Source organism: Gossypium hirsutum, chromosome A02, assembly GCF_007990345.1.
Source record: "Gossypium hirsutum isolate 1008001.06 chromosome A02, Gossypium_hirsutum_v2.1, whole genome shotgun sequence".
Classification (NCBI taxonomy): Eukaryota; Viridiplantae; Streptophyta; class Magnoliopsida; order Malvales; family Malvaceae; genus Gossypium; species Gossypium hirsutum.
The window spans coordinates 35889278-35904360 of NC_053425.1; the positions used below are offsets into that span (position 1 = coordinate 35889278).

Genomic DNA, 15083 nt, shown 5'->3' on the forward strand with positions numbered 1-15083 from the left:
GAATACGTTTATTTTACAGCATGCCATATTTCTTTTTTCTTGCCCAAGTGAAGGAATAATGATCTGATTCCTTGTCATTGCATCAAGAAACCATGATTTGACCAAGCAATTTCTTCTTGTCAGGTTTCGTACTTATTTGAAAGTTCAACTTTTGATGGTACTTTCGTACCTAAAATAAAACCCCAATGCTTTCTCCACAAATCTATCCTGGGCATTTAGGGACCACTCAATATAATGATTCCATCAAGGCGTTCTAAGGTGATTAGAGAATTTTCCTATATTCGAAAACAATTGTAAGGTTGTCGATTTTCTCATGAGAACCACTGTCACCCTTTTAGAACCAGACATAGTGACCGTGGTACAAGGAAGAAGCTTACAATGGAAGCGTTGAACATAAATAATAATTATGTCTGCTTCAATTCCAAAAAAAATTGAAGGAGGCTTTGGCACCATCTAAATCAACATAATTATGAAAGAATGTTTGTATATCTTTAACAATAGAAAGTTACATTATATATAACCTCCAACACATGAAGCTTTTACAGGGAAAGAGTTGAAGAATCCTTATAATCAAGGATGGACTCAATCCTAAAGAAAGAAGAGAGAAAATCTCAACAAATTATAATGAAGGATGGACTCCATTTTGAAGAAAGAAAGAAATAAAACCTCATCAAATTTGTTTCAATCAACTCCTTGATTGGTATCATTTCATCACACATTCTTTATGGGTTACAGTGAAATATTATATAATTATGTGGCACTTATTGATAAGAAATATGTAGGAACAGTTTATAATTAGGATATAGTTTTATAAAAAATATTTTAAATTTAATTATAAAAGTTTTAAAAATATAATATGAAACAATGATAATATTAGAAGAAGATGGAGAAAAAGAAACAATATCCAAAAGTTTATAGGCATCCTCCTCATACAAGTCAGATCCATGTGTATAGCATAGCACCGTCCGTAGTTTATACGCGTTTAGGAATTAGTATCATTTTACCCAAAATTGTACCGTCATTTAGTTATTTGGGCTTACCAAATTTCTCCCCCTATCTCCTTTCAATTGGATTCTGCAAATTATTGGCTAAGCCACTGCGTTTCCCTCACTCCAATTGCAATTGCAATTGCAATTGCAGGCCGTTGTTTGTACGTTCTCTGTCTCTCATTGCATCTTCTTTTCTATTTTGTTTTTTAATTTTAAAACCTTCTCATCTCTTCTAATCTTCCCTTTCCATTCTCTTTTTAAAGAATTCTGATTCTGACATCTGCTTGCCGCATGATGCTGTTGGTTAATGAATTGTCACTTTGTAGGTTCATCCCAAGCTATGACCACGACAACCAGGTTGTCTCGGAATTCTTTTGTTTCCATTTTAAGCTTTCCAATTCAAGTGATGCGGCTTTGAATCTTGGACCATGCTCTCATAAGAATGTTTGCTCCTTTGGATGGAAGCTCCATTCTCAGCCATGTTTCATTCATGTCAATAATTTCAGGTATGCATCTGGTCCCAGAAATATGCCGTTAAATTTAGGTCAAATAGGGTGGTATGATCTTGAAGGTTGTATCCATGGTGTAATGAACTTCTGGTGGTTTTTATTTTTATTTATCTTCTGCAGGAAAATGGAATGGTCTGTTAGAAGCAATGTGGATGCCAGTGGGTTTGATCCTTCTTCCAGCAACGGTGGCGGCCCAGATTAATTAGGGCCATCCAAGGTATTCAAACCAAACTAGGTGTGAGGATTCAGGAGCTAAGGAAAAATCTCCCCATGAAGATACTCTTTTCTTGGTAGGATTTTATTGTGCAACAGCATTTGCAACTTTTATTGGGCAGACAGGTGACTGGGATATCTATCTGCTGCCTTGGCTGTGTTTGTTGTAGAGGGTATAGGAGCCCTCATGTATAGGGCTTCTCTTCCTCTACTCGACAATGTTAGGAGTCTGATCACCATATTTAACTATTGGAAAGCTGGCCTTTCTCTTGGTCTCTTCTTGGATTCATTTAAGTATGAATTGGATAAGATTACTGGCTTTAGCAATCCTTGAGTTTTACCTGGATGTGTTTGCTCTATTCATGTAGCCTGCTGCTGTACCATATGCTTTATGGTAACATATCATGCATCTATCATAAGAAACACAACACAAGTTAGTCAAGACTTGAATCCATGCATGGCCCAAACTCTGGTTGCCACTCATGCCCTTTGATGGACTATAGTGGTGGCATTAAGAAGGAAGCAGTCCAGTTGAAAAGTTCTTCGAAGAAAAAATGTTGCTCATTTCATACAGAGAAGAAATTCCTTGGACTTGTCACCTTTGGTGTCTTTTGGTTCCTTAAGTTCATTCTTAACTTCAAATGGCATGTAGAATTTCCTGGTTATAGTTTTCCCAGTACTGGATCATATGATCATTGAAGATGAGATAGTTGAGAAGTTTTTCCATGCTACAGTTTAGCCCAGATGACTGATTCCATGACTGATTCCCCAAGTACGTACTTAACTTTGGAAATGCTTCCCATGGTTTCTAGTTCCACAGCTTATGGGTTGGAATTTGTGAATAGTTGAAGATGAGTGAAGTATTAAAGCATCTATCTATATACCTTTCAGCAGATGTCTATAAATTTATGACATACAATGTTCTATAGGAATGGCTAATATATTTATGACAAATCTGACTCATTCTATGGTTCAGTTAATCCTGCTTCGATGTTTGTCTATGTGTATACCTTTCTAGTACAGTTTCCATCCTCCTTGTTTACGTGGTTTCAACCATTCATTTTTTTGAAGCATATGGTCTGACATAGGGGTGCAATCAAGCCAAGCTAAGCTTGAATATTGCTAAGTTCGAGCTCAAGTTTGACTCAAAATTCGAAGCTCAATACTCAGCTCAAGCTTGATCAAACATCTATTTTAAGTTTGAGCTCGAGTCAATAATTAAGCTTAAGGTTATAATACATATTAAAGGGTAATAATGTAATTTAATAATATAAAAATATAAAATGCTCGATAAAATTCATCAGTCATTTAACTCCAAGTATTATTAAGTTTGAATTCTTGATTGATAGCTTGAGCTCGGCTTAATAATTATCAAATCAAGTTAGAATTTTTTTGAATTAATCTCTAGTAATTTGTGAGTACTAGTATTCCATTTATACTCTTAAATTGACACATTTTCATACAACCAGAAAAATATGAGTTTCATGTATATGAAAAAAGTAAGTTGGAAGATGTAGGCACCTGTCCAGCGATCAAATGTTTGCAATTAAGGGGTGAAGAAATGTTTTCCCAAATATCAAATGCGAATGAAGGAACTCAAAATAATTTAAATCTAAAATGACATAAATATAAAATAATAGCATTCAGAGGATGGCACATTTATTTTTAGCTTTCTTGCAGAGCTCCACAGTCTCCCTCTGTGCATTTTCTAAATACTCTTTAAGCTTGTTAATTTCGTCTGATTTCATTTGATCTAACTTCCTCGCTGCCTGCTCCTTTGCTAACTTCTCTTCAAGCCTCTTCAACTTGTCTCTACCTACGGTGAAATCATAAAATGACATTCAATTTGCGAAATGGGAAAACCGATACTTAAACAATATTATTAGAGTTGCTGATGGTTGATTCCCTAAGTTTAAAAATTCGCTCAAAAAATAAAACGATTTAAATTTATGAAAAATAAAATAAAATAAAATAAAATAACACACAAATTTTACGTGGAAATCATTTCGGGAAAAAACCACAGGCAGAGGAGAAGAAAATTCACTATGTCGAATTCGAATGAATACAAGAGGAATAGACTATGTCTATTTATAGTCTTGTAAAACCATATTCTAGTAAGACTGAAACACCTTATTCTAATCAATATAAAATAAATAGAGTTTAATAAGGTTTAAAAAACCTTATTCTAAAATAAAATAAAAGAAGTGTAGTTCTATATGGATTTTACTTTTATTTTATTTTACCACTGTATTTTATTTAAATAAGGATTCGGGTCATTTAATTCTAACAATCTCCACCTTCACACGAATTCTCAATGAACAAGTTCTTCATCGCGAACTCTCAACGAACAAGTTCTCCACCTCTTCCATAAAACTCCTTAAGGGTTTAACTTTAACAATGGACACCAACCAAATCTAAGCAATGCTCAAACTTGGTTATAGGAAGTGACTTAGTCATCATATCTGCAGGATTTTCATGAGTACTAATTTTGCTCACAACAATATCACCACGAGCAATAATATCATGAACAAAATGATACCGAATATCAATGTGTTTTATTTTCTCATAAAACATTTGATCTTCTGTAAGGAAGATTGCACTCTGACTGTCACAAAATACAGTACTAATTTGAAGGTCTTCATTGAGTTCACTAAAGAGTCCTTTCAACCAGATAGCTTCTTTACAAGCCTCAATAATTGACATGTACTCAACTTCAGTGGTAGACAAAGCATCTGTAGTTTGCAAAGTGACTTTCCAACTGATTGCACAACCTCCGATTGTAAAGACATAACCTGTGAGAGATCTTCTTCTATTAAGGTCTCCAGCAAAATCAACATCAACATATCCAATGACTCCATCTCTAGTTCTTCCAAACTGTAAGCAAACATCAGTAGTACCTCGTAAGTATCTTAAAATCCACGGAACTGCTTTCTAGTGTTTTTTACCGGGATTCACCATGTATCTACTAACTGCACTGACTGCATATGATAAATCTGGACGTGAACAAACCATAACATACATAAGAGATCCCACTGCACTAGAATATGGAACATGTGACATGTACTCAATCTCATCATCTGATTGTGGAGACAAAGCTGATAAAAGTCTAAAATGGGCTGCTAAAAGAGTACTAACAAGCTTAGCACTCTGCATATAAAGAACTTTCTCAATGTACCCCTTCTGACTTAGGTACAATTTACTTGCTTTTCTATCTCTGAGAATCGCCATACCAAGTATCTTCTTTGTTGGTCCTAAATCTTTCATCTCAAATTCTTCACTTAGTTGGGCTTTAACCTTTCTTATCTCTCTTTTATCTTTTGCTGCTATCAACATGTCATCAACATAAAGAAATAGATACACAAAAGAACCATCACTGTTTTCTTAAAGTAAACACAATTGTCAAAACTACTTCTTTGAAATCATGAGAAGTCATAAAGGAATCAAACCTCTTGTACCACTGTCTTGTTGACTATTTCAAATCGTAAAGGGACTTTTTCAGTAAGCAAACATAGTCTTCTTTTTTGAGACTGTAAAACCCTCTATTGCTGCATGTAAATATCCTCCTCAAGTTCTCCTTGCAAAAATGCAAATTTTACATCTAACTGCTCAAGCTCCAAATCATGTATGGCCACACTACCAAGCAAAGATCGAATCGAACTATGTTTAACAACTGGGGAGAACACATCTGTGAAGTCCACTCTTGAAATTTGACTGTAACCTTTTGCAACAAGCCTTACTTTATATTTGGATTCTTCAACTCCTAGAGTGCTTTCTTTTTTTTAAACACCCATTTACAACGAACAACCTTTTTACTTTTAGGAAGTTTTACAAGATCCATATTTTGTTTTTATGGAGTGATTCCATCTCCTCTTGCATAACAAACATCCACTTTTCTGAGTCTTCACAGCTAACCGCCTCAGAATAATTAGATGGCTCTTGATTTGCATCTATATCTTCAGTCACATTTAAAGCATAAGCAACTAGATCAGCCTCAGCATACTTCTTTGAAGGTTTAATTTTTCTTCTAGTTCTATTTTTGGCGATAGAGTATTGCGGTAAAGAAGCAACTCTATTCTCAATTTTTGTACTGGCTTGAGGAGTCGACTCTGTATTAATCTGATGCTCCACCTGCTTTTGATTTTCTTTATTGGAAGAGTCTTTAAGAGATAATTTAGGTAGCATAGCAGTTTCATCAAAACAACATCTTTGCTAATCATAACTTTTTTATTTTCAGGACACCATAACTTATACCCTTTTACACCAGTTTTATAACCAAGAAAAACACATTTAATAGATCTCAGTTCCAATTTTTTATTATCAACATGAGCATTCGCAGGACAGTCAAAAATCTTTAAATCAGAATAATTTGTAGGATTACCAGACCATACCTCTTGTGGAGTCTTTTTCTCAATAGCAACGGATAGGGATCGGTTGATCAAAAAACATGCAGTAGAGGTTGTTTCGGCCTAAAACGACTTTGGTAAGTTGGAATTTGACAACATACATCGAACCTTCTCCATTATCGTTCTGTTCATTCGTTCTACAACGCCATTTTGCTGCGGAATATGGCGAACTGTCAAGTGTCTCACGATCCCTTCTGACTTGCAAAATCTATTTCTCATTAGAACAGAACTCTAAGCTATTGTTGGTACGGAGGTATTTTATTTGTTTTCCTATTTGTTTTTCAGTCATAATTTTCCAATACTTAAATGCGAAAAGTATATCGCTTTTCTGCTTTAAGAAGAACACCTAAACTTTTTTGGAAATATTATCAATAAAGGTTAGCATATAATTAGCTCCACCTCTTGAAAGCACTCTGGTCAGAATAAATATACTCCAACGTTCCCTTCGTGTTATGGATTCCTCTGGTGAATCGAACTCTCTTTTGCTTTCCAAAAACACAGTGCTCACAGAAATTCAGTTTACAAATTCTTTGCTCATCAAGAAGTCCTCTTTTGCTCAATTCTGCCATGCCATTCTCAATCATATGCCCTAGCCGCATATGCCACAGTTTAGTAATATCATCATCTGACAAGGAAGAGGAAGCGACAGCTGCATCACCAATAACAGTAGAACCCTGCAAAACATATAACTTGGCAGTCTTTCTCTGCCCTTTCAACACAACAAGAGAACCTTTGGAAATCTTTAAAACCCTACTTTTAGTTGTGTATCTGTACCCTTTTGAATCAAGAGTACTCAACGAAATTAAATTTCTTTTCAATTCTGGAACATGCCGTACGTCACTAAGTATTCTGACAACTCCATCAAACATCTTAATTTTAATTATTCCAACACCTGCGATTTTACACGAAGTATTATTTCTTATCAAAACAACACATTGAGACACTGTTTCGTAAGTTATAAACTAATCCCGATTGAGACTCATGTGGAAGGTGCAGCCTGAATCATGTATTCACCCCTCGCTCACTTTAGAATTATTGACCGAAGTGACTAGAAGTTCACCATCGCTGTAGTCTTTTACAACATCAGCTTCACCAAAATTTTCTGATTGTTTTCCCTTTTGATTCGCAACCTCCCTTTTAATCTTGTTCTGTAGCTTATATCACTCAAATTTAATGTGCCCTTTCTTCTTGCAGAAGTTACAAGTTTTACCTTTGTTTGAATATTTTGATCTACCCTTAGATTTACCGCGAGAATTCTGTTCCTATGTCCTTCCATGATCATCATCACCATTCTGATCTTGTCTCCCACGAACAATAAGACCCTCTCCCTGAGAGTCATGTTTAACTATAAGATGCTTCATCTTACTATACGAGGTCAAAGAATCATAAACCTCATCAACTGTGAGAGACTTGCGACTATATAAAATTGTGTCTCTAAAGGTTGAATAAGACGGTGTAACACCCTTATCCCATAACCGTCGCCGGAATAGGTAAAGGGCATTACCGGACTTATAACTCATGTCAGAACCGTAAAATTTTGAACTTTTTCTTGAAATAAAGATCATTCATTTAAATAAGTACTAAGCACAGCCAGGGATAAAATTTAAACTTCTCTAAGTAAACATTCAAAATATGCCATTTTCGCATGGCTTATATACATTAACCAAAATATTCTTCCGCCACTAGTCTATTCTATACATGCCATAAAATAATTCAAAACATAACAGTAACAAGCAGTGGATAGTGATAGTGTGACTAGTTGCTGACGATCCCCGAGCCTGTAGCTTCCAAATGAGATCTATAAAACAGAGGAAACAAAGTAAACGGAGTAAGCATTACAATGCTTAGTAAGTTTTAAGCAGTGTCAACAGATAATAATCAAATTATAACATAGTTGTTCGTATTTTTATTTCACTCTTCCTTCGGGCATACTATCTCTTTACCGAATATGCACATCTCATCATATACAATAGGCAGATAAACTTTCACATAAAAGTGAGCTCATGTGACGTAGATATATTGTATAATTTCACATAACCTCTCACACTGATCCGATGTCACATAATCATAAGAATAGTCTCATAGATTGCTCACGTATGCATCACATAACTGCCTTATGATTTAGTTTAAATCAAGCTCACATATAAACTTGGAGTACATACATGTTTAACCTTTCGCATTGAATATATTTATAAGCAATTCTTATTGCGAAGTCTTATAGCTTTAAACACTACTCGGATTATCGACAAGACCTTTAGCTCAGATGAAATCTCTACACGAAGTCAGCGGGTCTTAACCCAGACATAGTCACCACATATGGTCATCCAGTCTTTAATCCCGGGTTTACATCATAAACTTTCATACATATTTATTCACATGTTACAACATTCACATCGACTATCATATTTGTAATTCATTTACCTCATCAAATATCTAATAAAACACACCTTCCGCCGTTTGTCATTTGGCCACAATATATATATACACATCTCATACATATCTCACATTAGCCATTTGGCTTTACCACATATCCATCTCATACACATTTCGCATTATCCATTCGGCTTTCCCACATATATACACATCCACATTTATCACATTGGCCATTCTGCCTTATCACATGTATGCATGTTCACATTTATCACATTGGCCATTCGGCCTTATCACATATATGCATGTTCATATTCTTCACATTGGCCATTCGGCCTTATCACACATATGCATGTTCACATTCATCACATTGGCCATTCGGTCTTATCACACAAATGCATGTTCACATTCATCACATTTTCCATTCGGTCTTAGCACACAAATACATGTTCACATTCATCACATTTGCCATTCGGCCTTAGCACACAAATGCATGTTCACATTCATCACATTTTCCATTCGGCCTTAGCTCATGTATACACATTCACATCCATCACATAAAATCATAAATCAAAATATAAATTTTCATGTATTCACATCACAATTATCCAAATATACTTCACATACCACATATACTTTCGCTTTGTCTTGGCTGAATCTACATCTATCATTTTCCAATGAATAATTCAATTTCAAGCCATACTATCATTTTATATTCGAATACTTATAAACTTACAATTTCACAAATTTTAATATCAAAGATCCATCTAACACTCATATATCGTTTTATAATATCACAATTTAGAATTCAAGTATGGGTTTAATCAATAGCTTATGATCAACTAAAACAAGTTTTATCCATGTTTACAACATAACCACAAATTCTCTACAAGCTATTTTCCTGAGCAACAGTCGTTAAATTATTTGTAACTGGGGTTACGAAATTCCAAATTATGTGCCTCTAATTTTCCATGAAAATAGACTCGTATATCCTCTATCCACAAAATTTTTAGAATTTTTGGTTTGGCCAATCAATACCAGATTTTTCTCAAAGTTTCCCCTATTTTACTGCTTGACTACTCTGACTACTCTCCACTAAGAATTTAATTTCTCATTGTACAGAATTCAAAATGTGTTTTCGTTTATTTTGTTTGAAATTGAACTCATAAGGAATCTAAGCGTAAAATTATATCTTATAATCATTTTTGTACGATTTATAATGATTTTCCGAATACTGAACAGGGGATTTCGGAGCCATTCTGACTCTGCCTCACACAACTTTGAAAATCTCATTATCGGCAACCCCTTTACTTACACGATTTCTTGTATACCAAACTAGACGCATCAAGCTTTAATTACATGGTTTATTCAGCCTTTATCTCAACTCCCACAATTTATGGTAATTTTTCCAAAACACGCTACTGCTGCTGTCCGTAGCAGATTTATACAATTTACTTTGTAAAGTTCTCATTCACATATTTAAAACATAATATCATATATGCCGCCATTTAGAAAAGTCATTGACCTTAACGTATATACATAATTCATATTCATCCCGTTTTAAAACTTAAAATTTACAAAGGAATCAAACTCAATTACTTAAGAACTTACCTCGATGTTGTCGAACGATTTCAACGGCTATTCGATCACTTTTTCCTTTCCCTTATCCAACTTTGACCCCACTTGCTCTTGAGCTAAATAAGTATAGATAGAGATGTTTAATATTCTGATCAATAGTGTTTACTTATTATTCACATTCGGTAATCAAATATCCATCTCATTTTAATATATTATCATTACCACAATTAGTCTTAAACCTACCGATTTCATAACTAATATATGTTCATACACAAATGTTACTTTCACCAAATGCTCTTGTAATTAAAGTAATAACTTATCAATCGACTATCAAAGCCAAATATCATTATATTACTAGATATACATGCACCCACATATATAAGCTCAATAATCATAATATAACATCATGTAATTATATTATTATTGTGGCCGAATATACTTGGTCATACATACCCAAAACAAAAATCAAATTCCAATTTTTTTTATTTCATTTGCTCACTAACCGAATTCACTTACCATGTTCACAAACACTCTTCAACGATTTCTTTTATTTAGTCAAACACAAAATTTTCCATCTCAAAATTTATTTTCCTACTAATTTAACTTACTCCGAGGTTGAATGCTACTTTAGCATTAAGCTTATATTCTCTTCGTTATTAAGTAATTGTTCATAGCTCAACTAGCATCCATTTTCGATTTAACACAAAAATTCATAACCGAATGTTGTTTATCTTAAGCTATCATTATATTATCAAAATTGAATTAATTAAACTCATATAAGCACTATCAAAACCAAAATCTATGTCTAGCATTACTCAAGGTCTATACTAAAAAATCAATTACAAAGCCGAATTGTTCAAGTAACTCAACCATTTCACATTCATCTATTTCATGTACAAATACCAACACTTAAGTATTAACTAGTTAAACTTCAAATAACCACACAAAAAAAACAACAATCTAACCCCTTAATTTCTACTATGGCCGAAAGCTTAAGACATTACCCAACTCAAAATTTTGTCATGGGTTAAGCAAGGAACTTAAGAACTAACTCAAAATATACTAAAATTTCAAGAATTAGCATGAACTACTCACCTTATTCTTGAGTTCAAGATCACCGAATGGTTGTTCTTTGCTTCCTTTAGAATCGGCTAGGAAGAAACATGGATGAAGACTTTGTTTCTTTCACCCATTTCCTTCCTTTAATTATTCTTTCTTTATTTTATTGCATTCACCCATGATAATATGGCATCTAGCTAATTAAGTTAATAGAAAATTCATATTTGATTATATAATTTGTAGCATGGCCGGCCACTACCTATAGTTTGGCTAATTTGACATGCAAGTACAAGCACTTTCCAACATATATTAATAGGCCACTTTAGCATTTGCCTAGCACATTTCTAAATTTTCTCATACAAGTCCTATTTAATAATTTCGCATACAAATGATAAAATTAAAGTATGAAACTTCCACACATTCATATTCACATATAATCAGCATCGAATATGACTGTTAATTATTTTTATGACTCGGTTTCGTGGTCCCGAAACCACTTTCCGACTAGGGTCAAATTAGGGGTGTCACAGACGGTGCAACGAACAGAGTAGAACCAACCCTAGATCTTCCTTTTCATACTGAACCTGTATGGCCTCTAAGTTTGAGAGAATTTCTTTAAATACTGTTAAGTGTTCGTGTACAGACGCACTTTCCTCTAAACGATGAGCATAAAGGCGCTGCTTCATATGCAGCTTGCTTGTTATAGTTTTCGATATACATATTTGTTCTAGCCTCTTCCATAATGCAGTGGCGGTCTTCTCTTTCATCACATCTTGCAAAATTTCGTTAGACAAATACAGATGTAATTATGCTAATGCCTTTCGATCCTTAGGCTTTTTCTCTTCATTTGTTAATGTCGAAGGCATCTTACCTATCCCTAGCAGGGCATCCTCTGGATCTATCTGCGTAAGAACTGCTTGCATCTTAATCTGCCACAACACAAATCTAGTGTTGCGATCCAATAGCGGAATTTCATACTTCAAAAACGCCATTACTGTGATCGAGATGAACAATCCGGAAGCTCAAATACCAATTTGTGAAAAATAAAATAAAATAAAATAACACACAAATTTTTACGTAGAAACTCTTTCGGGAAAAAACCACAGGCAGAGGAGAAGAAAATTCACTATGTCGAATTTAAATGAATACAAGAGTAATAGATTATGTCTATTTATAGGCTTGTAAAACCATATTCTAGTAAGACTAAAACATCTTATTCTAATCAATATAAAATAGATAGAGTTTAATAAGATTTTAAAAATGTTATTCTAAAATAAAATAAAAGAAGTGTAGTTCTATATGGATTTTATTTTTATTTTATTTTACCACTGTATTTTATTTAAATAAGGATTCGGGTCATTTAGTTCTAACAAAATTAAAATAAAAATTAAAAAATGAGCTTGAGTAAAATTTAAGATCCATTTTTTTATGTAAGTCAAACCTTTGAGCAAGATTATTTTAATCTAGCCCAACCTGAATATATAATATTATAAAAATTAATTATATTAATTATTTATATTATCTAATAACTAATCTAATAATAATTAAATTTATTATATTTGTATTAAAAAAACCTATTATCCAAAACCCTAAAAAAACCTAACTCAATTAATAATCTAACTTGAAATATAAAATTTTAAAAATTGTATTTAATACAATAAAATATTTATTATATTTATGTTAGTGTTTTTTTAGTATAAATAATTTTTAATGTGTTAGAAAATATTTATTTGAGTATTTTTTAATGCATTATATTTTTTTTAAAATAAAAATAATTTAAGCTATACTAAGACCGAACTTAAAAAATTGATCTAAATATCTTATATAAGCTCGACTCAAATCTAATCTAACTCATGAGTAAAAAGCGAATGAAATGAAAGCTAATAGTCGAAAAAAAAAGCAAATGTATGATAAGGATGTCTAGTAAGTTGATGAGGCACCTGAGTGAACTTATTAATTGTCGTTAAAATATTTCTTTTTATGTAAAACAAACAAATAAGATAAACATTATTAACTAATAATTCTGTAAACAGTTACAAGCCTTCATTTATGTCGAAAGCTAATTTTCTCCTCAAGAATATTTTAAGTTATTGTTTTACTCACTTTTCGGGGCAGTTATACAAGTAGGCTACAAACTGACATTTTTATTATTATTCTAAAGTCACATTATATATGGTTTAATTTCCTTCTGTAATTGGGTTTATACTTATGCTTTATGTTGCAAGTTTGACTAAACTATAAACAGTAACCATCAAATTAAGAAGAAGATAGGGGGATTACCAACTCAGAAATACGCATAAGCAGCTTTTCAAATAATCTTTCATTCTGCTCCTTGCATATTTCTTGCTTTATGTAGCCTTTTAGAGAAGCAACCTCTTCTTGTTTATCACATGAAGTTGCCCCTCTCTGTAGTACAATTACTCACATAAGTTCTTTATACTAAATTCCCTACAAACTAAAATAAAACCCGACTAACCTTTAGTTCCACAAACAACTCATCATAATATGGTTGCCCACTATTCTGCGCTATGACCATGTTCACAAGTGAGACAAGATCATCAACTTGTTTCACTCTCTTGGTTTTATCTTCAGTCTTGTTGTCAAAGAGTACGAATCGATGTCCACAAAAAAGTAGAACCTCCTATTGGATTTCAAGTGAAGGACATGTATTACTTAAGTACAAGTATCATGGAATACTCTATATTAAAAATTAAATTATATTTTGATCCCTATATTCAAAAAAATAATAATTTAATATTTATATATTAGATTCAATATACGTTAAAAACTGGTTCATAGTTCATTTACGTTAACATAAGGTACATATGATACCCCATATGTCATTGTACCACACAAATTTTTAACAGTAAAAAATTTAAAAATTAAAAAAAATCAATTTACTCTTTTATATAATGTATTTTTTTTAATTTTTGAATAAAAAAATATAATATAATCTGAATCAAGTACTCAGGATATTTTTACCATCGCTATATTTCAACTACACAAATCAAGTTGCATTTAATTTAGGAAACAACCTTTAATGGTTGTGGACCATCTTCCAAATAATCTTTCAATGTTACGTCCTCTTCCAAGGCATCCCCATTTAGTGAACACTATAATTATGTAGCTAAAAATTTTGGTTCCAAACAAAGTGTCCAAACACTGAAATGCAGTTTTCTCTTATGCTAAAAAACGAGTCTTTAATGAGAAAACTACAGCAACTGCATGTATCCCATCCTTCGCAAGATCGATACATTTGGCAATTTCTTTTCCAATGAACTCAGATTCAACTGAAGCATCAAAAAGCCCTGCAAGGACATGCTTTATAAGTCTTTTATAGTAAATGCATTGATAACCTTGATAACCTTGGATTAAATGAATACCCTTTCCACCATACCTGGAGTATCAATGACATTAAAAATTTGCCCATATTTGAGCACTGTTGTCTTGCAACTCACAAGTTCTAGTTACCCCAGACGGGCTAATCTTTGAGGTAAAGGACTTGATGCCAAGACTGCTTGGGCTTTTTCCATTGCCCGTACGCCCAACTAAAATCAGTGTTTTAGCTCCGTTGGAAGGCGAGGTAAACTCGCAATCATATACCGCACTACCACCACCCATCATATGCGATTACCTGCTAAATTAGAAACACTTCTTTAGACAGTAATCTCCCCTGTTAAATTAGAGAACAGTCAAACAATTTCACTTCAGAATCTAGAGAGAGAGAGAGAGAGAAGTAAAATGAAACGAAAAGACAAGAAGAAACTTAATCGGGTTTTTCTTTTTACGACTGTTTGTTTACTTGAATACAGCTCAATGTTAAAAAGGGCAATTCAATTAAATGTCACCTTTATATAAATTACTCTTTACTCTCTCTCCTGAGAGCTCCTTCCTTCAAGTAGTCCACTTTCCGAGAGAGGAAACGTCGTCTATGGAATGCTATTTATGGACAAAGGCCACAA

The 15083-nt window shown here is 33.3% G+C and overlaps 1 protein-coding gene and 1 pseudogene across 1 annotated transcript; one reads left to right on the top strand and one right to left on the bottom strand.

The window, feature by feature from the left end:
* The first annotated feature begins 1283 nt into the window (after positions 1–1283).
* Positions 1284–2045, top strand: LOC107951324 (uncharacterized). The gene is given in 5 exon segments (XM_041083672.1): positions 1284–1495; positions 1619–1683; positions 1686–1778; positions 1781–1846; positions 1849–2045. Coding segments are annotated over 5 exon segments (633 nt in total).
* A 1269-nt stretch (positions 2046–3314) lies between these two features.
* On the bottom strand, positions 3315–14742 carry LOC107952552 (immune-associated nucleotide-binding protein 9-like; annotated as a pseudogene).
* Positions 14743–15083: the final 341 nt, after the last annotated feature.